Below are 22,382 nucleotides of genomic sequence, written 5' to 3'. Positions count from 1 at the left end.
TATTAAACCTATAAGACTTTGCCAAATGACTGTTTTATTATTGTGTTATGTACCAGAAGTTATAATTTAATGGGTTTATAGATATTTTAAATATAAGTTAACTATTATTTAATGTAATGGTGAAGATTTTAACTTGATTATCTACACTACAAGAACCCAACACCAATTTGTTATTATCCTTATCAGGTTTCCACTTTAAACGTTTGACAGTAAGACAATGCGACATATTTTTATCAAAAGACAAAATTAGGTTTAAATCATGATTCATGTCTAGTCCATGAATAGTTATTTTGCCAGATTCAAAACCAACAGCTAAAATATATTTAGAATTTAGAATTTTGGAGTGAAAAGAAACTGCAGTCACAGATTCAGTAAAAGCTGTTGAGTTAATACATTCGACTTTGGTAGATTTTTCTTCAGAATTTATTTTCCAAAACATGATTTTTTTATCTCGTGATGATGTTGCGAACAGTGTGCTATCTGGGGACCAAGAGCAGGACCAAATAATTCTAGAATGTCCCATTTTTTTCTCACTCTTAGCAACCAAACTAAACTCATAATTGTCATCGGTTTTTAAAATTTGATGCAATATCCAAGTTCGATCACGTGAAACAGAAACCAAATATTCATCATTGGGAGAAAATCCCGTTTGTGTAACAGTAAGAGTATGACCATATAGGGTAGTAATTTGTTGCCATGTGTTAGTGTCCCATATCATTATACCTGAGTGTTGAGGTTGTGAAGATTTGGCAGATGATGCAATCAATGTAGATGCAGAATTACAAGCTACACAAAATATTTCGTACACATGGCCGTATAGTTTCGTGATTTCAGGCCATAAGGTGTTCTGTAAAAGGTAGGTCTCTGGCGGTGGCTCAGTCAACTGCATTGAAATAAACTTATTCTCAATGTATTGCTCTGATTTAATACTTGCTACAGGCTCAGAGGTAAACACAGCTTTGTTAGATAGTCCCAAAGCAGGAACTGTTGCTCCCTCTGGCGCCACATTACCTTCAATTGATAAATTATGACCGGTTAAAGACAGAAAATTATCAATAAAATTTTTCGAGGCATCAAAAACTCTAAGAACTTTCTCATCAGCACCTGATACAAATTTTGTGCTGCTAAGTAACCCCAAACATTGCATATCATAGCCATGAATTTGAGGTCTAGCTACTTCATGCCAAGTCAAACTATCAGAGTGTTTATTGCTTTGAAATTGTGAGAATATTCTGGTGGTTTGGTCTTCGCTTGTACTCATAATATATCGTCCACTAATTCGTTCCCATGCAATATCACATACAGGGCTGGAATGGCCACTAAGAACAATATCAGGTTTCCAAATATTATCTTTGTTGTAAACCCATGCATGTAGTGCCCCACTGAAACTATGTGCAATGACTTTGTTGTCGCCTTTAAACTGAGCCCCATAAAATCCTAAGGTGTTTCCCCCGACTTCTCCCATTCTAACATCATCAACCCACATTTTATTTTCACCATCGTATTTCCAAATTATCACAGTCTTATCAATAGAGGCGGATAGAAGTTGATTTTTGCTGTTCCAACACACGCTGTAAACCCAATTTTCGTGCCCAGATAATACTGCATCAATAATCACCGAAAACTTATATTCCTTAGAGTTTGACTGCACAGTAAAATTTTGTTTTTCTAATTTCAATTCCATTTCGTGCTGAGTTTTTTCATTATCAATCGACATAATTTTCCAAAGCCGAATATAGGAATCCTGAGATGAGCTTGCCAAAATCAACTCATTATTTGCCATGTAATTAAAACTAACTCCCCTTACCCAGTCTTCATGGCCTTGTAGTTTAACTGACAAACTAAATTGATCGTCCTTAGAGTTTTGAGTATATAAACATATTTTAAAATCGTCGCAAGCACATGCTAAGATTGGAGTATTAGATAAAGGCAATAACCAAATAGCTAGTCCAAGAATAAACTTATTTTTAAAGTCGATAGATTGAGCGCATTCAAGTGTTTTTAAATCATTTAAACTAACCCAAACCTTAAGTATCGAATCAGCACCAGTTGTAACAATTAGATGTTTGTTATTACCATTGGAAAGTAAATAACAAATTGAATCTAGTGCGGTCACAACTTGGTCATGAGCTTTAATATTACAAATCTCAGAAAGGGTGCCAATTGAATTTTCATTCTCAGTAAATTTCCAGCATATAATAGTTTTATCTACGGAGCCAGAAATCAAATACTTTTGTTTTAAAACCGATTCACCGTCAAAATATGAAGTCCATTTTACACAAACTACATTGCTCTTGTGCGCATTGTAAGTGTAAACCTCTTGACAATTCTTGTCGATCATATTTTCCTGATAAAGAACAAGAGAATTCGAAGCTCCAAATGCAACTGTGCCTGAAGGACCGACATCCAAACAGTTTGCATATTTGTTCGAACAAACAGCTACATGATTAAGATTAACACTGGCCTTAAAATTTTCCGACATTTTTCCCTAAATATTGATTTCTAAATTAGAAATATAATTTTGTTAATATTTATAACACCAAAATACACATATTTAAAAAAACGCTAACTCATTAAATCAATTAATTCACTTTTAAAAATATGTTGCATGTTATATTGCATTAAATAACTGTAAAAATTGCCAAAAATAGTACTGTTATTTTAAAGTACCTTGATTTTAAAAATAAAATACTTGCACATAGTAAAAAGCAAAATTATTAAAAGTTAAAACTATGAAACTTAATACATTGTATGTAATATTTCACAATATATATAATTGTTAAATTTTTCTTAAATTATGACTTTTAAAATTAAATTGTTTTACAAGTACAGATCATAGTTACTATGGCAAAAGTTTAACAAATTACCAAAACTGCAAAAATAAAAGCAATTTAGATTTCTTATTTTGATTTGTCATGATTTCAGTTAGATTAATATACATATATCTACAAAATTTTAGGAACATATAATAATAGTTTCAATTATTTTGAAAATAAAAGGATTTCCAGAACCAGAAAAGTTTTGCTAGTTAAATTATTACCAAATTTATATTTCTCAAACAAATTTACAAGTATCTTAAAAAAAGTAATTTCAATTTCAATGCAAAAAATTATTCAATCATTGAGTTAAAGGTATAGGCTATACAGAGTTAGTGTTATTATTTACAAATTCAAATTAATTGAGTCTACTTTTTTTTGTTCATGTCAACCATATGTGATGTTAGGGCCAGTGTCTACAATTCCACTTTCTACAAACTGTTGAAAAACACAGTTAATGACGATTATACGGAGTCCAAACTGGTTCTCCTTGAAAAAGACGAATCACTTCAATGTAGTCATTTTTATCGAGCGTAAATCGATGATAAATTCCAGCGGGTAATATCAGAAGATCATTTTTAGCAACTTCTATGCGAATCCAAACGTCGTCTTTATCACGAACATCAAAGTAACCCAAGCCGTCTAAAACAAATCGAATTTCTTCATCCTTGTGTAAATGCTCTTCATAAAAACATTTTATTTTTTCTTGGTAGTTCGGTAGTGTCTTTGGCGATACAATAAGCTTGTCCTGGTAGTTATAACCTCGCTTTTCCTTCAGAGCATTGTACTTTTCGTTTTGTTCATAATCTTCCGCATTAACTTGAAAATAATCCAATCCTAATTCCCGTAGCTGATCCAGTTCAACTAATTTTTGTGTTTTACATTCAGCTCTTGGGTCGGTTGAGGCTTCATCTTCATTTAAATACCACGCAGAGACCATTTTTAATTTTATCAACAAAAGTTAAAGTTTATTTTTTAAATTCACTAAAAAAGTTTTAAAAAAAAAAATTTAAGATTTTTCATTTTTCCCACTATTTTTATTATAAAATATTTTGACTGTTAAATAATCTGTAAAATTTCAGTAATATCTCGCCAAACTATAACTGACAGTAACAAACTTATCAAGTTGCCAACTAGTCCATTTCTTATGTGTTATGTGATGTTATTATAAACTTATACCGATGGCTGGCAGGTGTAAAACACATGTATATGCATGTACCATAATTAAAGCCTAATTTTACACTTGGCAAAATTGTTAATCGTTGTTTATATTTTTGCAACGCAGCATAACCTTTCACGTTAATAATTTCCTAGTATTATGTAAACATATCAAAATATTAAAAATTGAGGATAAACAAGTAATTTAAAACGATGTGAAAATAAGAAAAAATACCATGTGTTCTACTCGCGATAAGTATTCCAGAAAATTATCACAACAAAGATTTTATCTTAGATCTCTATGAAATTTAATTAAATATTTTAGTGAAATAAATCTGTTAATTAGATTTTAAACAAAATTTATTCTAATTAAGCAAATAGTTTTTTATTCACAAAAAAAAGTAAAAAAATATCTACAAAACACAAATCTCATAAACCAATCAATAAATTAAATAAGAATTTCAAGTGCAAAAAACGTTAATAAACAATATATAAGTTGTCACATAAAATGTTTTTAGATCCGAACTTTGATGGGGCTTGAAGCTACAGTCGGTAAACTCCGCGCCACTCTATTTAAATCAGCATGTGCCGTATGCCTCATCAGGCTATTATGTACACCTCGCTTCGCTAACGAGATGGCCATATCAACTTGCCTCAACCAAGCCTTGTCTTTGAATGTACCAGCTACAATCATGCATTGGATGGCGCTGTCACGACTTGGCATGCCTCTGTATTTCTCGAATGTGCCAAGTGTGATTGCGACCGGGTTTTGGATAAGAGAGCTGACGTGGAAAAATGGACGCAAGGTGTTTTCAACGCTCACTGCTGGCAAGGAAAGGTCGCCTTCTATGAGTTTAGTTCGACGTTTTGCATTTGCCTGCTTGCCTTAAATGATAAACATTAATAAAACAATTTTTTATGTTAAGTAACACCAAGGAAAAAAGAGCAAACATTGCTTTAAACTAACTTTTTTAACGTGTGCAACTCAACTTAAACAATTTCCTAGTAAACCTTGTAAAAAATGATTTTAAAATTTACTATTTACCTTCTTTTATGATAGGCAACCCCTTGGAATGCTGACCAGGTTTTGGAGTTTGAATATAAGATGCTGAGTCAGTCTCGTCCGTTGGTGTGTCGTCATTGTCACGTGATGCAAAACGATGTCGTGCAAATGCTGAAGATAATATTAACAAGTTAAAATCTTTGCTGGAAATTTTTGCTGCAATTGCATCTATTGAAATGTAACTAACACCTTGTTTACACAAAATTTTGCTTTTGTGTAAAAACAGACGCGTGTGTGAAACATAATATCTAAATAAATGAAATGAACACTACAAAAAATAGCAAGAAATATAGAGCTCTACTATTACTATCTTTATAATTTTGCCATTAGCTTTATGATATTTAAATCTTTTAAATATACAGAATCTCCAAAAATAGTTATTATTTATTAAACTAGCAAAGTTGTCCTAAAGAGTCAACAATTTTATGTATTTTAGATTGTTGTTTTGCTGCCCTTGCAAGCTAGCTTTTTTCTTAATTAACTTACACTAGGTAGATACTGAAATGTATAAAAATATAATAATATTTAGAGAAATATCTGATAACTTACTTGCACCAGATAAGTTAGGAAAACGTCCGGCATGTTTCGCCATCATAAACCCACTACTTGAAGTTGTTGAAGGTTTTATGTCTCTGTTGTAACTTGCACTCTAAAAAAAAACAAAAAAATGACACAACTCCATAAACTAGAAAAAATCTAAAAATAAGAAAGAATCTAAATATTGTTGGTTACCTTTAGGCCTTGTGAAGACGACTTATTTCTCTTGTTAAGACTTTTGAAGTGTCGGTGAGATCGGGAAAGTCCCGGTAGGGCCATCCCCGCATCTGATGCCAACTGCGCCATGTAAGTTAGTTCGCTTACTTTTGCTCTGGACTGCATTGGGCTGTCGCGGTAACCGTCAACTATTACTCCGTGGCCAACGCTTGCTGCTGGCTTTTAATTTTAAAGTTTTGGGGTTAGATTTAAAAAGAAAAAACAATAATCGTGATCACTTTTATCAATTTTTTTTGAAAATTGGTCATCTTTTATTTTAAATAAAGTGTCAAATAACAAAAAAATGTAGTTAAAAATTTATTAATTAATAATACATATATTTAGTAAAAATTTAAACTATTTTTTTCTATACGTCACCTTGTAAAGTCTCCTTCTCATAGAAGAGCAATAGGCTCCGTGACGTAACAAAACTTTTTCCCTCGCTCTCTCGCACCACTTACGTGACTTGATCACAATAATAACAGGCAGGGTAACTGTGTTTTCAGTATGGCTGCTGTACAACTTTGAAGTTAGGTAAGTCACACAGTCTGTCTGTCCGTGTCTAAGTGTTAAAATATGTTAGATTTAAACAGATTTATCAACATGTTTCAAGGTATAAAAAACAAAGTTATCCCAAGTAGATAAATATCAATAATTAATTTCTTCAAAAGGTTTTTAATAAAAAAAATTTTTAACACAAATTTTTCACATTTTTTTCCTTCGTAATAATTTGAATACCAAAAGGCAAACTAAAATTTAACTAGTTGTAGTGGTCAGCAAAACACTTAGCATCACTACAAAAGATCCTGGTTTTGAATTCTACAGCTCTCATGCTGTAGCGACCTTAAGTAAAACGCTATAAACGGTATGAACTCTTGCTGAGCCAACACTTTAGCAGCTTATTATTAAGTATGTAATCAATATTATCCCAAACTGCCAATTCCAACTCGATACTGGGTAATGTAACTAATATTACTTATTAAACGCTTTAGCAAAACCCAAGTACAATTATATCATTACTTACTTGCAGCAAACTTGTACAGGATTATGTCCATTTCCATCTTTCGCAATCAAACAACAAATATTATTCTGAACGAATATTCGAAGTACATTCAACTTTCCACATTCAGCAGCTTCGTGCACTGGACATTTCCATGTGTCGATATGGGCTGACTCCTAGTTATAATTTATAATAAATAGTTTTATTTTTATTATTGTTCGTCTATAATAAGTAAACATAATATTACATCGATACGTAATATCGCACAAACAATACACTTGTTAAAAATATTATTATATCTTAATTAATATTTCTTAAAGGCAATAATATTTTTTTTTATTAACCATTAAAAATAACGTTTGATAAAAATGTACCTTTATATTACAATAATAAAAATTCTTACCCGACTCCACAGTTTAGCTGGGTGTTGTCCAACTGGTTCTTCTGGCTTTAAAGCAGCCAACTTTGGGTTAATCATTGAGTTAGCGAGATCCACGTGGCCAAAATGAGCTGCGATGTAACAGGCCACTCTAAACTGATAGCGGGCAATCTGATAAAAAAATAGTAAAAAATAAAGCATCTTAAAATACTAAAATATCAAGTTGTTTGCAACAATTGCAAGCAAAATCAACATTTTTTTACCTGAAAGGCTCCATTTCTTATTTTCGAAAAATGGGTCGAGGTAACAAAAGTTACCCTATATGTAGGCCTATATAGATGATAAATAGCAAATTTTCCTTAATGTCTTACTTGTTCGTCAGAAGACGAGTACTTGAAAACCTTCTTGGTGTGACCTTGCGTTGCTGCCATCAGTAAATCGCCCCAACCATCCCAAACATGCAATGTTAAGTTACTTCCAAGAGTAACACCATATTTCTCTAATGTGTGATGATCAAACATTTCTTTTCCTTTGAATTAGTTTAATTTAAATCGCTGATTAAATTATTATATATTTGTACATAGTTTTGCTAGTTTTTAAAAAATGGTCATCATCTAAAACGAGTTTAATAAAGAACAAAAGCAGTAAGGCATTGTATTTTAAAAGGGGTCAATTGACTAAGATAAAAAGGATGATATCTAAAAGTACGTTGTTTTATTATTACCTTCTGAAGTGCAAAGTCTAAACACAGAGACAGGAAGTCCAACTTTAACTGAGACTTTATTTCGAAGCTCGCTGACATAAGTTTTACTTGGATCGATTTGGTCTCGTATAACTACGATCTCTCTAAACCATAATAATCATTAAAAAAACAGTTTTAACTTTATTAAACAAATCAATTTAAATACCTCATTTACCACATATGTAGCTTCAAAGACACTTTTTCAAATATATTGGACAAATTTATATATTTAGCTTACAATATAAAAATATAATTCTTTTTAAAAACTTTAAAGTATATCTCTGAGTATACAAACAAGTTTATAACCTTTTTTATTATATCTAATACTTAGGCTATTACGTTTAAGTAAAAATTAAATACAACATTTATCCTAAGCAAGTTTAATAACCCGTTAAATGGACAGTCGATATGCAGAACAGGTTTATCTGAATCTTTTAAAGCACTTTTAACAGTAGCCCCAGATGTTATTCCAATGTCAGAGCATACCCAAGTGTCGTGTAACACGGCTCCTGCGTAAGTTAACTGAAGTATTTTTCCTTCAACATGTGAAGAGTTCAACTATTTCAAAAAACAAATTAATTTTAAAAACAAGTATAGTGTTTTTAACGAGACCGAAAATTAGCACAGAAAAATCTTTGTAAGCTAATCGATCTAACATGGCAATTGTAATTATCGGCAGTGTGGTGTAGAACACTTGTGATAGAACACGAGGTCGTGGGTTCGATCCCCATATGCTGTAACGCCCTTGTATGAACCAGCACTTAATCAGCAGCATACTTACCGGGCAATTATAATCTATATAGTATCCTTAAATGCTGAAGGCAACTTGAGACTGGATCGGGGTAACTGATGATACTATATGTTTAGGTCGCGCATTCGACCTTTCTTTATCGAAAATAAATATATATATAGTAGCAATTTTTCAGCCTAACTAATCACTAAAAAAAATTGTGAGCCCACCAACCAACATGGTAATGAAAACGCAAATCATAAATATTTAATGTAAAAGATTTTTGTGTATTATAATACGATTACCTTGAAATGATCTCTCAAGACGGTTTTAACATCTCCAATAGTTTGTCCTGGTTGAACATCCAGCGGCAATCGAACGTCCTCAAATGCGACAAATATTCTCATTCTTGTTAACCTTAATTGATCTAATTTAAAACACTGATTTACATTTTTTTTAACTAAATATCAATATAGCGAAAGCAAAAAATGAAAACAAACAAAACTGTAGGGTTTCCTGTGAATATATTTTTTGTTAAGTGGTATACCTTTTATATACTTAAACTTAATATAAAAACATGGTTTAAAAGTGAAACTGGTAATGTTATAAGCTAACTATATAAACACTAAACCAAATAAAGAAACACATGAGAATCTTTTCCTTCAATCATCAGCTATTTTACTAAATCGCCTTTTCAAATAAGGTTTCAGTGCGACGAATGTTAAAACTGCAGTTCTGTATATAAACGTTACTTAAATATTTTGATAAACATAAAGCTTTCTTTATAACACAACTATACATCATATAAAAATATTTAACTCAACCACATAATCTTATACCGTGTTTGCGGATTACCTAAAACCATGTCTGATACGTGTTTTAACTTGTGTACATTCAGTTAAGCGTTCGTCTGTGTGTACGGGTTTTTAAAACGAAACAAACAAGTATTATATTTCAGATCTGCTTTCTTTGAGCAAGCATTTAAACTCGGTTATTTAAAGGAAGGTGACACTGGAAGCACAAAAGATTTAAATACCAGCAACGCACGCCAGAGGTTTCTACAGTCTGGTACCACGTGGCTTGAAATAATAATGATTGGCATTTAAGTTGGTCTTTCAAAAGACTACCCGCTGTTATTTTTGTAAACATCTAAAGCAAACAAAAATATTAGTCCCCATTGTAATGGTATTTAAATGCCTTTGGTATACTTTAAACTTTTGCAGGGAGTTTTTTTATAAAAGATTTTGAATTCTTTAATTCAAAAGTTTAAAAATTACAAGGATGTTGATGGAAGTTTATAGTAGTTCAAGTCCAAGACACTAAACATATTATTGTATATTGCTATTTTATCTAGATCATTTTTTTAAACTGTTACTGTCTTTTAACCAGTTTAAATCTAGTAACTTAATCTTTTAAAAAACTACACTTACACACCTTTTATAAGATTATTTATCGGCTTCGTATTTCAAGTATAAATCGCCAACTTTTGTATTTTTGTTTCAGTTTTGTAAATACATGAATGTCAAAAAATAATTAAATAAATTGTTTTTGTTAGTTTACCAGAATTTTTTTTACCCGACAAAGTTACGATTTAATATTAATTAATTGCTAAATTAAAATTAAAAAATTAATAAAACTAATGTATTTACGTCACATTAACATCAGCATTATTGTTCAATAACAACGAGGCTATTTTAAGCAAGGATTTGTTGTTTATTTTTGTGACTGTATTTTACTAAGCTCCGTGTAAAAATATTGCCTTCATTTGAGAATTTTAGAAGCAAAAAATAAAAGATTTTAGTTAAATATGTGACTTAAAATAGTTAAATATGTGACTTAAATTTAAGGGACTTAAAATAAAAGCGACTATCATATTTTAAAGTTTAGTATTTAGTTTTAGTCAGAGAAAAGATAATCAAAGTTCAAATAAAATTTATGATTTAACAAGGAATATTTTGAACTACGTTTGTTAAACACACATTTCTTTTATTTGTTTGCTGAACACACATTTCTTTTATGATGTTATAACCCACACACAATCAGTCAATCGTGACTTAAACCTTACAAACTTTGGTTCCGCTTTTTTTTAACTTTACTTTAAAAATAACAATTTGTAGCTATGAGATTGTATTTGTAATTTTAACTAAATTTATTTATATTCTAACAGGTTTAAGTTGTTTTTTGTTATTAATGAAATTGTTAAAATGTTTTCAATTTTTGGTACTTGTGATATTGGTGAGGAGACATGCAAGAATGAAAATGAAACTCAGTTGCAAACATTTGCCAACAAGTAAGTGAAATATTTTGCTTTAATTTGTGCATTCTTTTTATGTGTTTGTTGTTTGCTATATATACTTAATGTGCTTGATTTAGTTCTTGATTATTTTTAACTTATATTGTTATAACCGGCTGCATGGTGTAGTGGTAAGAACACTTGCTACACCACACATGAGGACGTGTTCAATCCTTACTGATCTCATGCTGTAGCGCCCTTGAGTAAGGCACTATAAACTGTATGAACTCCTGTTGAGCCAGCAATTAATCAGCAGTATAATTATCGGCCAATTTTTTTTTTTTTTTTTTAAATATAATTTATCCTCGATGTGGGAAAGTCAAATGCGCGACTTTAACATAGAGTAACATCAGTTACTCTGACCCAGTCTCGAGTTGCCTGTGGCAGTTTGGGATATTATAGATTTTAATTGCTCAATAATTATACTGCTGATTAAGTATTGGCTTACCAGGAGTTTGTACCGTTTATAGCGCCTCACTCAAGGGCGCTACAGTATGAGGTCAGTGTGGGGATTGAACCCACGATCTCATGTGTGGTGTAGCAAGTGTTTTTACCACTATACCACGCTGCCGGTTATAATCTATAATATTCCAACTGCTACAAGCAACCCGAGACTGGGTCGGAGTAACTGATGTTACTCTATGTTTAAGTCGCGCATTCGCTTTTTCCACATCGATGATAAAAACATACACAAAAATAAAAACTTTAATGTGTTATTCTTTTTGTGATTTAAAAATATTCTTCTATACTTTTAGAAATCGCGATCGTGTTAGATTTAATGATGCCAAGATTTGTACAGAAAACAAAGTGTTTACAGCCAGTGTGATGGTGTTGTCTTGTTTCAGTGTCTTCTTTGATAAAGCTTTTGATACTGAGGTAATAAATAATAACTTCTTGACAATATTTTAAAATCTTTGATAGCCTATAAACAATTTTAGAATTAATTTTTAATAAAGATATTTTTACTTAAATATTTTTTTGATAAAATTGATACTTTTTAAATCAATGCAATTTCAAAGATGGAAGAGAAATACAGTTCAACAATAAACATTGATAGAATCAGTGCAACTTTAATGCAGTCAATTCTTGATTATTTTTATGGAGTAGAAATTAAATTAAACACCAAGAATGTTTGTGAATTGCTTGATGCTGCAGAATATTTGCAAATTAAAGGTAAATCATTGTTTGGTATTGTATATAGGATTAAATTTTACCAATTATTTCTAAATTAATTATTTTGTTTAATGTTAAATATTTTAAAATTTTAAAAACAAGCCATATATATATCTATCAATTTTTATAACTTATTTTAAATTTTTTAGATCTAAAGCAAAAATGTATCAATTATTTGAAAAAGGCTTTATCATGTCAAAACATTTTTACCCTTCGCTCATTGGCTGAAACTTACCATAGCAACGAACTCATGGATAAGGTCAATGAGTTCATGAAAACAAATGTGAATGAGATTTTGTCACATGAAGAGTTTAAGAATTTGTTGGAAGATGATTTATGCTCAAACTTTAAAATGGTCTGTTAATTTTTTTGAAGTTTATTGTTGTATGTTTTAAGGTTTTTAAAGAGTGTAGTTTAGAATATGCACTAATAAAAATATGTGTTTGAATAATAAAAATTAGAAATAATTGCTTTAGTAAATTGCCCATAGTTTAAAGATGCACTTAATGTATTAGTATGTTATTAACATTTCTTATATTTTGTATTATTAGGTTGAGAAGAAATGTTTGTATTTTGCTGTTGTTAAATGGATAAAATTTAAAGTAACTGAAAGACAAGATCGATTTCTTGAAATTCTTGACAAAGTTGAACTCAAGCTTTGTCAGTTGCCATTGGACTTTCTTCATAATGTTGTCAGTGTTGAGGTCAGATTCAAATGACTATTTTGGTTTTTGATTTTAATGAATTATTGTATATATGTTTTAAGTTTGAACTTTTAGGTGATTAAGCCATAGAGTTTTTAAAAAAAATGTTCTTTTATGTCTTATTATCTCAATGTTGATAAAATATGCCCAAATTTTCTAAAAAATGTCTACATTCTTTTTTTTAAATTTTTAGAAGTTTGTTAAAGAAAATTTAACCTATATCAATTCAGTTATGACGGAAATTCGATCTATTTTTTGGTGAAACAAATTTTTTATTTTAATTTCATTTCCTTTTTCTACCATTTAAAATGTTATCATTCTTGAAGTTATTTATGTATTTTTTTTAATAACATGCAATACAGCTTTGTCAATGTTTGATAATATTTTAATTACTGCTTTATTCAATAATATTTTATCTTTGTTCTTTAGGTAACCTTTATGCCATCGGTGGCAATACAAATATAAAAACAACCAACACTGTTGAAAAATACAATATAAAAGAGGATAAATGGAATTTTGTGGCTTCTTTACGAACTCCAAGAAGGTGGTTTGTTGCTTTGGCAAACCAGGATAAAATATTTGCAATGGGTAAGATATTATAAAAGTAAAATTCTATTTAGAATGTTTGCAGGTGTTCTCATTGATAAATTTAAAAGCAATTTTTTTTTAAAGTTTTTGTTACATATTTTTTTTAAGAATTAAAGCATATATAATTGAAATATTTAAACAAAATATTTAGGGGGTAACAATGGTGAAGATAATCTAAGTTCAGTTGAAGTTTATGATGCAACAAATAATATTTGGAACAATGTAACTTTTATGTTGTCACCAAGACACTCATTTTCAGGATGTTTATTCGAAAACAATATTTATGTTGTTGGAGGGTAAGTTAAAATATTTAATCTTTTAAGTAAATTAGGTAAATAAATCACAAAACAGAATATTGTAAACATTTTAATAATATATTTTTACTGTTTTATAGAAGGTTAGATGATAATAAATCAATCAATAAATATGACATTGAAAATGACACATGGACTTTTTTAACTGAAATCGAAGAAAAATTTGTTTACCATACTTCCATTGCATTTTGAACAAAACAGACAAATATTTGTAATCTTAGTTGGTGTTTAAAATCTTTAGACAATAATAAATACTAAATTCTGTAACTGTTATATTAATTACACTGAACTATGTTTTGATAAATCAAATAATGAAATGTTTTTGCAATTTATAAAGAAAATAAATTTAGTTTTTTTCAATGAATTAACATATTTACATTCAATATTCGTTCTATTAAATACACATTGAAAACATGCACATAATATTAAAAAAATTTTGTTTTAAATTTGATTTTTTTTTTTATTTTAACTCAGTTGTATTTATATTTTATCTATATCATTTTTTTGCTAAATTTTTATTTTTATTGTAGCTCTCAAATATTTTATTAATTTAATTTTGATCTTTGAAAGTTTGTTTCTTATTGTTGACTTCAACACATTTTAGTTGTTAAAAATACTGAAAATTGTTTTTTTAATTTAATTTATTCATTTCATAACAGGTTTCAAATTTAGGAATTTAGATAAAAGTTGTTTTAATTGTTTTATAACTAATTAATTTGTTGAAATGTTTTCAATTTTTGGAACTTGTGATATTGGTGAGGAGACATGCAAGAATAAAAATGAAACTCAGTTGCAAACATTTGCTAACAAGTAAGTGAAATATTTTGCTTCATTTTGTGCATTTTTTATGTGTTTATTGTTTTATATATATTTAGTGTGCTCGATATAATAATTATTTTTTAATCCATATTGTTACAATAAATTCAAAGAGTTTAAATGTGGGATTCTAATTGTAATTTAAAGTTTATATTTTCTCATTATTAGAAATCGTGATCGAGTTAGATTTAATGATGCCAAGATTTGTACAAAGAACAAAGTGTTTACAGCCAGTGTGATGGTGTTGTCTTGTTTCAGTGTCTTCTTTGATAAAGCTTTTGATACTGAGGTAAAATGGATATAACTTTTAATAGTCTTGTTTTTGTTGAATACTTATCATTCTACTCTCAGCAAAGTTGTTATTATTGTTAATCATTTATCTGCAAAGCCTTTCTTATATCAATATGCTGTAATACAAATTTATCTAATATTTCTTGTGTTAAATTTGTCTATTTTATATAAATTTAAAAAAAATGCTATTTTCAAGATGGAAGAGAAATATAGTTCAACAATAAACATTGATAGAATCAGTGCAACTTTAATACAGTCAATTCTTGATTATTTTTATGGCGTAGAGATTAAATTAAACACCAAAAATGTTTGTGACTTGCTTGATGCAGCAGAATATTTGCAAATTAAAGGTAAATCATTGTTTGGTATTTTATATAGGATTAAATTTTTCCACAATTTTCTAAAATGTTAAATATTTAGATTTAAAAAAACAAGTTATATATCCAGTGTTCTTAAAACTCATTTTATTTTTATCAGATTTGAAGCAAAAATGTATTAATTATTTAAAAAAGGCTTTATCATGTCAAAACATTTTTACTCTTCGCTCATTGGCCGATACTTACCATAGCAACGAACTTATGGATAAGGTCAATGAGTTCATGAAAACAAATGTGAAAGAGATTTTGTCACATGATGAGTTTAAGAATTTGTTGGAAGATGATTTATGCTCAAACTTTAAAATGGTTTGTTAGTTTTTGTAAAACACTATGAGGTTATGAATAATTTGTTTATATGTAAATTGTAATATGATATATGTGAAGTATTTTTATTTGTTACAAATTTTGGCAAATAGTTTTTTTTAATTAGTTTGTGATTTTTTCAGAACATTTATTCGTTTTATTTCCCTATTACCAGGTTGAGAAGAAATGTTTGTACACTGCTGTTGTTGAATGGATTAAATTTAAAGTAACTGATAGACAAGATCGATTTCTTGAAATTCTTGACAGAGTTGAATTAAAACTTTGTCAGTTGCCATTGGACTTTCTTCATAATGTTGTCAGTGTTGAGGTTAGATTAAAAAAATGTTTTGTTTTATAACAATAGTGATGTGATTGTTTCTTGTTATTTAGCATAAGCTGTACTTTTAAATGTATATTTTTACAATTAATACCCTTAATAACCAGTCAAATATTGTGCTGCTATAACAGTGTTTTACACATTACATTTTAGAATTTTATTAAAGAACATGCTGCATATCTGAACTCTGTAATGGAAGCAATTCGATCTTTTTTATATCCAGTGAAAGGTAAATTGACTGAATGATTGCTTTGAAAAAACGTATTAACAAATATCAGTATAATTTAGATAAAATTCTAATAATTGGAGGAAGGGATTCGCAACAAAATGTTTGTCAATATAATATTGCAAGCAATACTTTTGTACAAAAAAAGGTTAGATTGAATTTTTTTTTAAATTAACAAATATTGTATTACTATTATGTTAAGTCATTTTTCTAAATTTGTTTTTATATTTCTAGTATCCATTTTACTTTTTTTTAAACTGTTTTTTTTTTTTAAAAATGATTTTACAAAATGCTATAATAAAATCATGTTCGTAATAGTGTAGTGTTATGGGATGAATTTTCTTTAAAGGACATACCAGAAGGAAGATTTTGTCACAAATGTGTCGTTTTGAATGATTTTGTTTACATAATTGGTGGATGTACTGGTGATAACGAAACCCAACTAAATACAGTTTATAGAATGAACTACAAACAATTTCCTATTAATTGGGATCAAGTTAAATCAATGAATTACAACCGAAGTGATCATGGAGCTACAGTTTTAAATGGTATAAAACACCTTACATTGTTTTATGTTGATTTACATCCTAATATTTTATAATTTTTTTATGTATGGCTTAGTATTATGTTATTGCATTTGTTTATTATTAACTTTATGTTTAGGTTTGTTATTTGTGACTGGAAATTGGAAATTAAATCGTGACACTTGTGAATATTACATAGAGACCACTAATAAATGGGTTGGAATTGCAAACATGGAAACGCAACGTTGTTTTCATGAACTTGTGCAAATAAAAGGTTAAAAGTTTTTTTTAAAACTAATTTGTTAGAAAAATCGATTTGAAATAATAAAACATTTATTAAAACTTCTGTCTACATTTATATATTATATTGTCTATTCTATCACCTGTAAGCTCTATGACATTGTTACCCAACTTTGCAATCTTTTTATATTTTGTTTAAATTAACATAACAAAATACAAAATTTAATTTATTACAGGTTATCTTTATGCTATTGGTGGTGTATCAGATAAAAATATAACCAACACTGTTGAAAGATACAATCCAAAAGAGGATAAATGGAATTTTGTGGCTCCTTTACAAACTCCAAGAAAGTGGTTTGTTGCTTTGGCAAACCAGGATAAAATATTTGCAATGGGTGAGATGTAAATAAAATTTGGTTTGTTTATGCATTTTAAAATACTTTTATTTATATTTAGGAGGTAATAATGGAAAAGATAACCTTAGTTCAGTTGAAGTTTATGATTTAACAAATAATATTTGGAACAATTTAACTTCTATGTTGTTACCAAGAAGTTCATTTTCAGGAATTTTGATGCAAAATGAAATTTATGTTGTTGGAGGGTAAGTAAACACATTTAACGTTTTAAGTAAATTTAGTTAAATAAATTACAAAAGAAAAAATGTTCAACATTTTATTAATATATTTTTACTGTTTTACAGAAGGTTAGGTGATAATAAATCAATCAATAAATATGATATTGAAGATGACAAATGGAATTTTATAACTGAACTCGAAGAATATTATTTTTACCATACTTCTGTTGCATTTTGAACAAAACTTGACAAAAAATTGTAATCTTAAAATGCTATTTAAACTCTATAGACAATAATAAATACTATATTCTGTAACTGTTATATTAATTACACTGAACTATGTTTTGATAAATCAAATAATGAAATGTTTTTGCAAGTTATAAAGATAATTAAATTAGTTTTTTTCAATGTTAAATTTTTTTTAAATGAATTAACATATTAACATTTAATAATCATTATATTAAATACACATAGAAAACATGCACTTATAATTAACTATTTAAAAAAATTTGTTAAATTTGATTTTTTTTTTTTATATTAACTCAGTTGTATTTATATTTAATCAATATTTTTTTTTTGCTGGATTTTTATTTCAATTGTAACTCTTAAATATTTTATTAATTTTAATTTTAATCTTTAAAAGTTTGTTTGCTATTGTTGACTTTAATATTGTTGACTTCAACACATTTTAGTTATTAAAAATATTTAAAATTGTTTTTTAATTTAATTTATTCATTTCATAACAGGTTTCAAATTTAGGAATTTAGATAAAATTGTTTTAATTGTTTCGTAACTAATTAATTTGTTAAAATGTTTTCAATTTTTGGAACTTGTGATATTGGTGAGGAGACATGCAAGAATGAAAATGAAACTCAGTTACAAACATTTGCTAACAAGTAGGTGAAATATTCTCACTTATTTTAGTGCTTGCACACTTTGTCTTTATTTATTTAATTTTTGAAATTTTAGAGTATATTAATTACTTATTTTTTTATTAAAGCAATCTGATATTTTGTATTTTGTACGATTTTAATTTTGTTGTGGATAATTTAACAAAAAAAATATTATTCTTAATGTATTTAAAAGTGTTTTTATTTTAATTTAGAAATCGTGATCGGGTTAGATTTAATGATGCCAAGATTTGTACAGAGAACAAAGTGTTTACAGCCAGTGTGATGGTGTTGTCTTGTTTCAGTGTCTTCTTTGATAAAGCTTTCGATACTGAGGTAAAATGGTTATAACTTTTAATGGTTTTGTTTTTGTTGAATACTTACCATTCTACTCTCAGCAAAGTTGTTATTATTGTTAATCATTTATCTGCAAAGCCTTTCTTATATCAATATACTGTAATTGAAAATTTATCTAATACTTCTTGTGCTAAATTTTCTGTTTTTACATGTTTCAACAAATACTATTTTTTAGATGGAAGAGAAATATAGTTCAACAATAAACATTGATAGAATCAGTGCAACTTCAATGCAGTCAATACTTGATTATTTTTATGGAGTAGAGATTAAATTGAACACCAAGAATGTTTGTGATTTGCTTGATGCTGCAGAATATTTGCAAATTAAAGGCAAGTCATTGTTTAAAATTGTATACAAGATAAAATTTTACTTAACCATTTTTTTTTGGGCACAAAAAAAATATAAAGTTTAATAATCAAGTCGTATATTTAATAATTTTTGAAGTTACTTTTAATTTTATTAGATTTGAAGCAAAAATGTATCAATTATTTGAAAAAAGCTTTATCATGTCAAAACATTTTTACCCTTCGTTCATTGGCTGATACTTATCATAGCAACGAACTCATGGATAATGTCAATGAGTTCATGAAAAAAAATGTGAAAGAGATTTTGTCACATGATGAGTTTAAGAATTTATTGGAAAATGATTTATGCTCAAACTTTAAAATGGTTTGTTAGTTTTTTGTTATTATATTTTAAAGATATTTAAAAAGTGTAAATTACAATGTTTTATTTTTTTTATATAACTTTTTAAAAAAATACATATTTGAATAATAAAAATTAGAAATATTTCTCTTTAGCAAATGGTCTATAGTTTAAATATGTACCAAGTGTTTTGATGTGCTGTTAACATTTCTTATATCATTTTTTATATTACCAGGTTGAGAAGAAATGTTTGTACACTGCTCTTGTTGAATGGATTAAATTTAAAGTAACTGAAAGGCAAGATCGATTTCTTGAAATTCTGGACAAAGTTGAACTCAAGCTTTGTCAGTTGCCGTTGGACTTTCTTAATAATGTTGTCAGTGTTGAGGTTAGATTTAAATAAGTGTTATAGTGCAATATCAATGTTTATTGTTAGATTTTAAGTTGTAATAACTTCTTTGTTTATTAAAAGTAAAACTAAATGACATTTTATTAATAAAAGTGTTTTTATGAGCTATTTATATTTTATGAAACTAAAGCTCAAGTTAGTTAAACTTAATGCCATTTACATTTAGGTTTTTATAAAAAAAAATTTGACCTACATCAACACTGTAATGGAGACAATTCAATCCATCTTATAACCTGTGAAAGGTAAATTATATTATTTTGTTCATTTGGTTGCTAAGTATAAAAAATTTTATGGACAAATACTAACTAATATTTTTAGACAACATTTTAATTATTGGTGGTAGGAAAACAGAAAGTAATGTTTGTCAGTATAATATTTCAAGCAATACTTTTGAACAAGAAGAGGTTAGAATTAACATTTATTAAGTTTAATATTTGTAATGTTAATTTTTTAAAAATGTAACAAAATTAGAAAATAGGAAACTTTCACTAAATTTGTAACATTTGTTTATCGAAAACTACAGTGCAATAATTGAACAAGCTTTTTGTTAAATGTTTTTACAAAAATTTATAATAAAGTTGTTGTACATCTTAATATAATGTTATAACATTACTTTAATAAAGGATATACCAGAAGGAAGATATTGTCACAAATGTGTTGTTTTAAATGATTTTGTTTACATAATTGGTGGATGTATTGGGAGTGATGATAACCTAGTAAATACAGTTTATAGAATGAACTACAAACAAACTCCTATTACTTGGAAGCAAGTTAATTCAATGAATTATGAACGTGGTGGTCATGGAGCTACAGTTTTAAATGGTATAAAACTATTACCATTTTTTATGTTGATTTACATTGTAATAATTTATTACTTTGGTTTATTTTGATGGTTGTGTATTATGTTATTGCATCGGTTTAATAAAAACGAAACATTTAGGTTTGATTTTTGTGACTGGAAGTATGAAGTTAAATCGTGACACTTGTGAATATTTTATAGAAACTACAAATAAATGGGTGAAACTTGCAAACATGAAAACTAATCGTTGTTTTCATGAACTCGTGCAACTTGAAGGTAAAACTTGAACATGATAGCGCAGTGACAGGGTTTAATTTTTAAATATATTAAAATTTTTTAAAGTTAACTGTGAAATTTAGCAACATGACATTGTTTTGTTATATATCATCAATAACACTATTTTTATTTAAAAATTGTTTAAAGTTCTGATATGGTTTATTATATAATAAGGAAAATTGGTAGTATATGATAAGGAAAACTATAAAAAAAACTATTTAATATTTTCAAAATTTGTTTACTTACCTCTGTCTGCGAGCATAGAAACTTCTGACATTTATGTCATACATTATTTGACATGTAAGCATATTTTATGTAAGTTCATAATACCTAGAAAACCACTTAATTAATTTTAAATATAAGGGTATCCTTCTATAAATTTAAAAATGCTCATTTAAGAAAAAAAAATTAAAAAATTGTTTAAAATTAAAAAAAAAATTGTTTGAAATCAATTTTAAGTTATAAAAAAAATTGTTGCTATCAAATTTTTTTACTCATAATAAATTTTTATAATTATTTATTGATAACAACTTTATCACTTGAAAAGTTTTTACGTTTTTTTTTAACAAAATGTATTTGTAATTTTAGGTTAGATAATTAAGTTTAAACTTAAATAATTTGTTTTTAAGGTTATCTTTATGCCATTGGTGGTAATTTAAATGGTAAAATAACCAACACTGTTGAAAGATACAACCCAAAAGAGGATAAATGGGATTTTGTGGCTCCTTTACAAACTTCTAGACAACAGTTTGGTGCTTTAGCAAACCAAGAAAATATATTTGCAATAGGTAAGCTATAATTGTAGTGTGGTTTAATCATTTCATAAAAGCTAGATTTATGGACTAATTGTAAACTAAATTTGATTTTTAAATTTTTGTTATATTTCTTACACAAATTATAAATACTATACTTTAAATATTGTTACTATAGAACTAAAACATGATAAAACAAATATTTTATTAAACTATTTAACAATTTTTGTTTAATAAATATAAAACAAAGTTGACAAATTATTTTCAAGTAAGTAGTTGCCTTCAAGAATATTTATATTTAGGAGGTAGTAATGATAAAGGTAGCCTTAGTTTATGTGAAGTTTATGATGCAACAAGTAATGTTTGGAACAATGTAACTTCTATGTTGTCACCAAGAGATTCATTTTCAGGATGTTTGATACTAAACAATATTTATGTTGTTGGGGGGTAAGTAAAAAACACAATTTTAAAACTTAGTAACTTAATTTTTTAACTTAATTTGTGAAGTATAATTTAATAACATTTGTTAACTTTATATAAAAGGAGGTTAGGGGATAATAAATCAATCAATAAATATGACATTGAAGCTGACAAGTGGACTTTTATCACTGAATTTCAAAAATTTTATTTGTATCATACTTCTGTTGCACTTTGAACAAAACTTAACAAATGACTGCAAACTTAAAATGCTTTTTAAACTTTATAGACAATACTTAATATTCAACCTTGTTGTTTGTTTGTAATAATTACACTGTAATATATATTATTAAATCTATGAAAAATTGTTTTTATAAGAAAAAAATGCATCTATGAAAAAATTGTTTTTGCGAACAAGAATATTAAATTAGTTTTT

The 22,382-nt window shown here is 27.8% G+C and overlaps 7 protein-coding genes across 7 annotated transcripts; 4 read left to right on the top strand and 3 right to left on the bottom strand.

Annotated features, from left to right (window-relative positions):
• Window positions 1–10: 10 nt before the first annotated feature.
• On the bottom strand, window positions 11–2,498 carry LOC145743504 (elongator complex protein 2-like). Its single transcript, XM_082561483.1, has one exon. The coding sequence runs from the start codon at window positions 2,480–2,482 to the stop codon at window positions 98–100; it is 2,385 nt and encodes a 794-aa protein (XP_082417609.1). The 5' UTR covers window positions 2,483–2,498; the 3' UTR covers window positions 11–97.
• Window positions 2,499–2,711: 213 nt separating this feature from the next.
• Window positions 2,712–3,796, bottom strand: LOC145743511 (acireductone dioxygenase-like). The gene has a single exon (XM_082561492.1). The coding sequence runs from the start codon at window positions 3,754–3,756 to the stop codon at window positions 3,271–3,273; it is 486 nt and encodes a 161-aa protein (XP_082417618.1). The 5' UTR covers window positions 3,757–3,796; the 3' UTR covers window positions 2,712–3,270.
• A 544-nt stretch (window positions 3,797–4,340) lies between these two features.
• On the bottom strand, window positions 4,341–9,485 carry LOC145743508 (protein ANKUB1-like). Its single transcript, XM_082561488.1, has 11 exons — window positions 8,947–9,485; window positions 8,300–8,469; window positions 7,894–8,015; window positions 7,541–7,698; window positions 7,194–7,340; window positions 6,815–6,966; window positions 6,169–6,352; window positions 5,770–5,970; window positions 5,587–5,686; window positions 5,020–5,148; window positions 4,341–4,859 (listed from the first exon to the last, which is right to left on the bottom strand). Exons 1-11 carry the CDS (start codon window positions 9,046–9,048, stop codon window positions 4,489–4,491), a joined length of 1,836 nt encoding a protein of 611 aa, XP_082417614.1. The 5' UTR covers window positions 9,049–9,485; the 3' UTR covers window positions 4,341–4,488.
• Window positions 9,486–12,343: 2,858 nt separating this feature from the next.
• LOC145742933 (uncharacterized) lies at window positions 12,344–13,992 on the top strand. Its single transcript, XM_082560779.1, has 6 exons — window positions 12,344–12,462; window positions 12,659–12,811; window positions 13,005–13,069; window positions 13,241–13,399; window positions 13,551–13,695; window positions 13,794–13,992. The coding sequence occupies exons 1-4, from the start codon at window positions 12,358–12,360 to the stop codon at window positions 13,242–13,244; spliced, it is 327 nt and encodes a 108-aa protein (XP_082416905.1). The 5' UTR covers window positions 12,344–12,357; the 3' UTR covers window positions 13,245–13,399; window positions 13,551–13,695; window positions 13,794–13,992.
• A 388-nt stretch (window positions 13,993–14,380) lies between these two features.
• LOC145742931 (kelch-like protein 24) lies at window positions 14,381–17,874 on the top strand. The gene is made up of 12 exons (XM_082560776.1): window positions 14,381–14,523; window positions 14,698–14,818; window positions 15,017–15,170; window positions 15,298–15,503; window positions 15,676–15,828; window positions 15,991–16,066; window positions 16,126–16,211; window positions 16,413–16,611; window positions 16,727–16,861; window positions 17,064–17,222; window positions 17,284–17,428; window positions 17,528–17,874. The coding sequence occupies exons 1-12, from the start codon at window positions 14,438–14,440 to the stop codon at window positions 17,637–17,639; spliced, it is 1,632 nt and encodes a 543-aa protein (XP_082416902.1). The 5' UTR covers window positions 14,381–14,437; the 3' UTR covers window positions 17,640–17,874.
• A 337-nt stretch (window positions 17,875–18,211) lies between these two features.
• LOC145742612 (kelch-like protein 12) lies at window positions 18,212–19,696 on the top strand. Its single transcript, XM_082560389.1, has 5 exons — window positions 18,212–18,297; window positions 18,507–18,627; window positions 18,824–18,977; window positions 19,148–19,317; window positions 19,529–19,696. The coding sequence occupies exons 1-5, from the start codon at window positions 18,212–18,214 to the stop codon at window positions 19,694–19,696; spliced, it is 699 nt and encodes a 232-aa protein (XP_082416515.1).
• A 282-nt stretch (window positions 19,697–19,978) lies between these two features.
• On the top strand, window positions 19,979–22,248 carry LOC145742932 (uncharacterized). Its single transcript, XM_082560777.1, has 6 exons — window positions 19,979–20,106; window positions 20,326–20,524; window positions 20,643–20,777; window positions 21,407–21,565; window positions 21,832–21,976; window positions 22,073–22,248. Exons 2-6 carry the CDS (start codon window positions 20,437–20,439, stop codon window positions 22,182–22,184), a joined length of 639 nt encoding a protein of 212 aa, XP_082416903.1. The 5' UTR covers window positions 19,979–20,106; window positions 20,326–20,436; the 3' UTR covers window positions 22,185–22,248.
• Window positions 22,249–22,382: the final 134 nt, after the last annotated feature.

This window comes from Corella eumyota, chromosome 2 (genome assembly GCF_963082875.1).
Source record: "Corella eumyota chromosome 2, kaCorEumy4.1, whole genome shotgun sequence".
Taxonomy (NCBI): Eukaryota; Metazoa; Chordata; class Ascidiacea; order Phlebobranchia; family Corellidae; genus Corella; species Corella eumyota.
The sequence above is the reverse complement of the archived record's forward strand: the minus strand, read 5'-3'. Positions and strand labels throughout refer to the sequence as shown.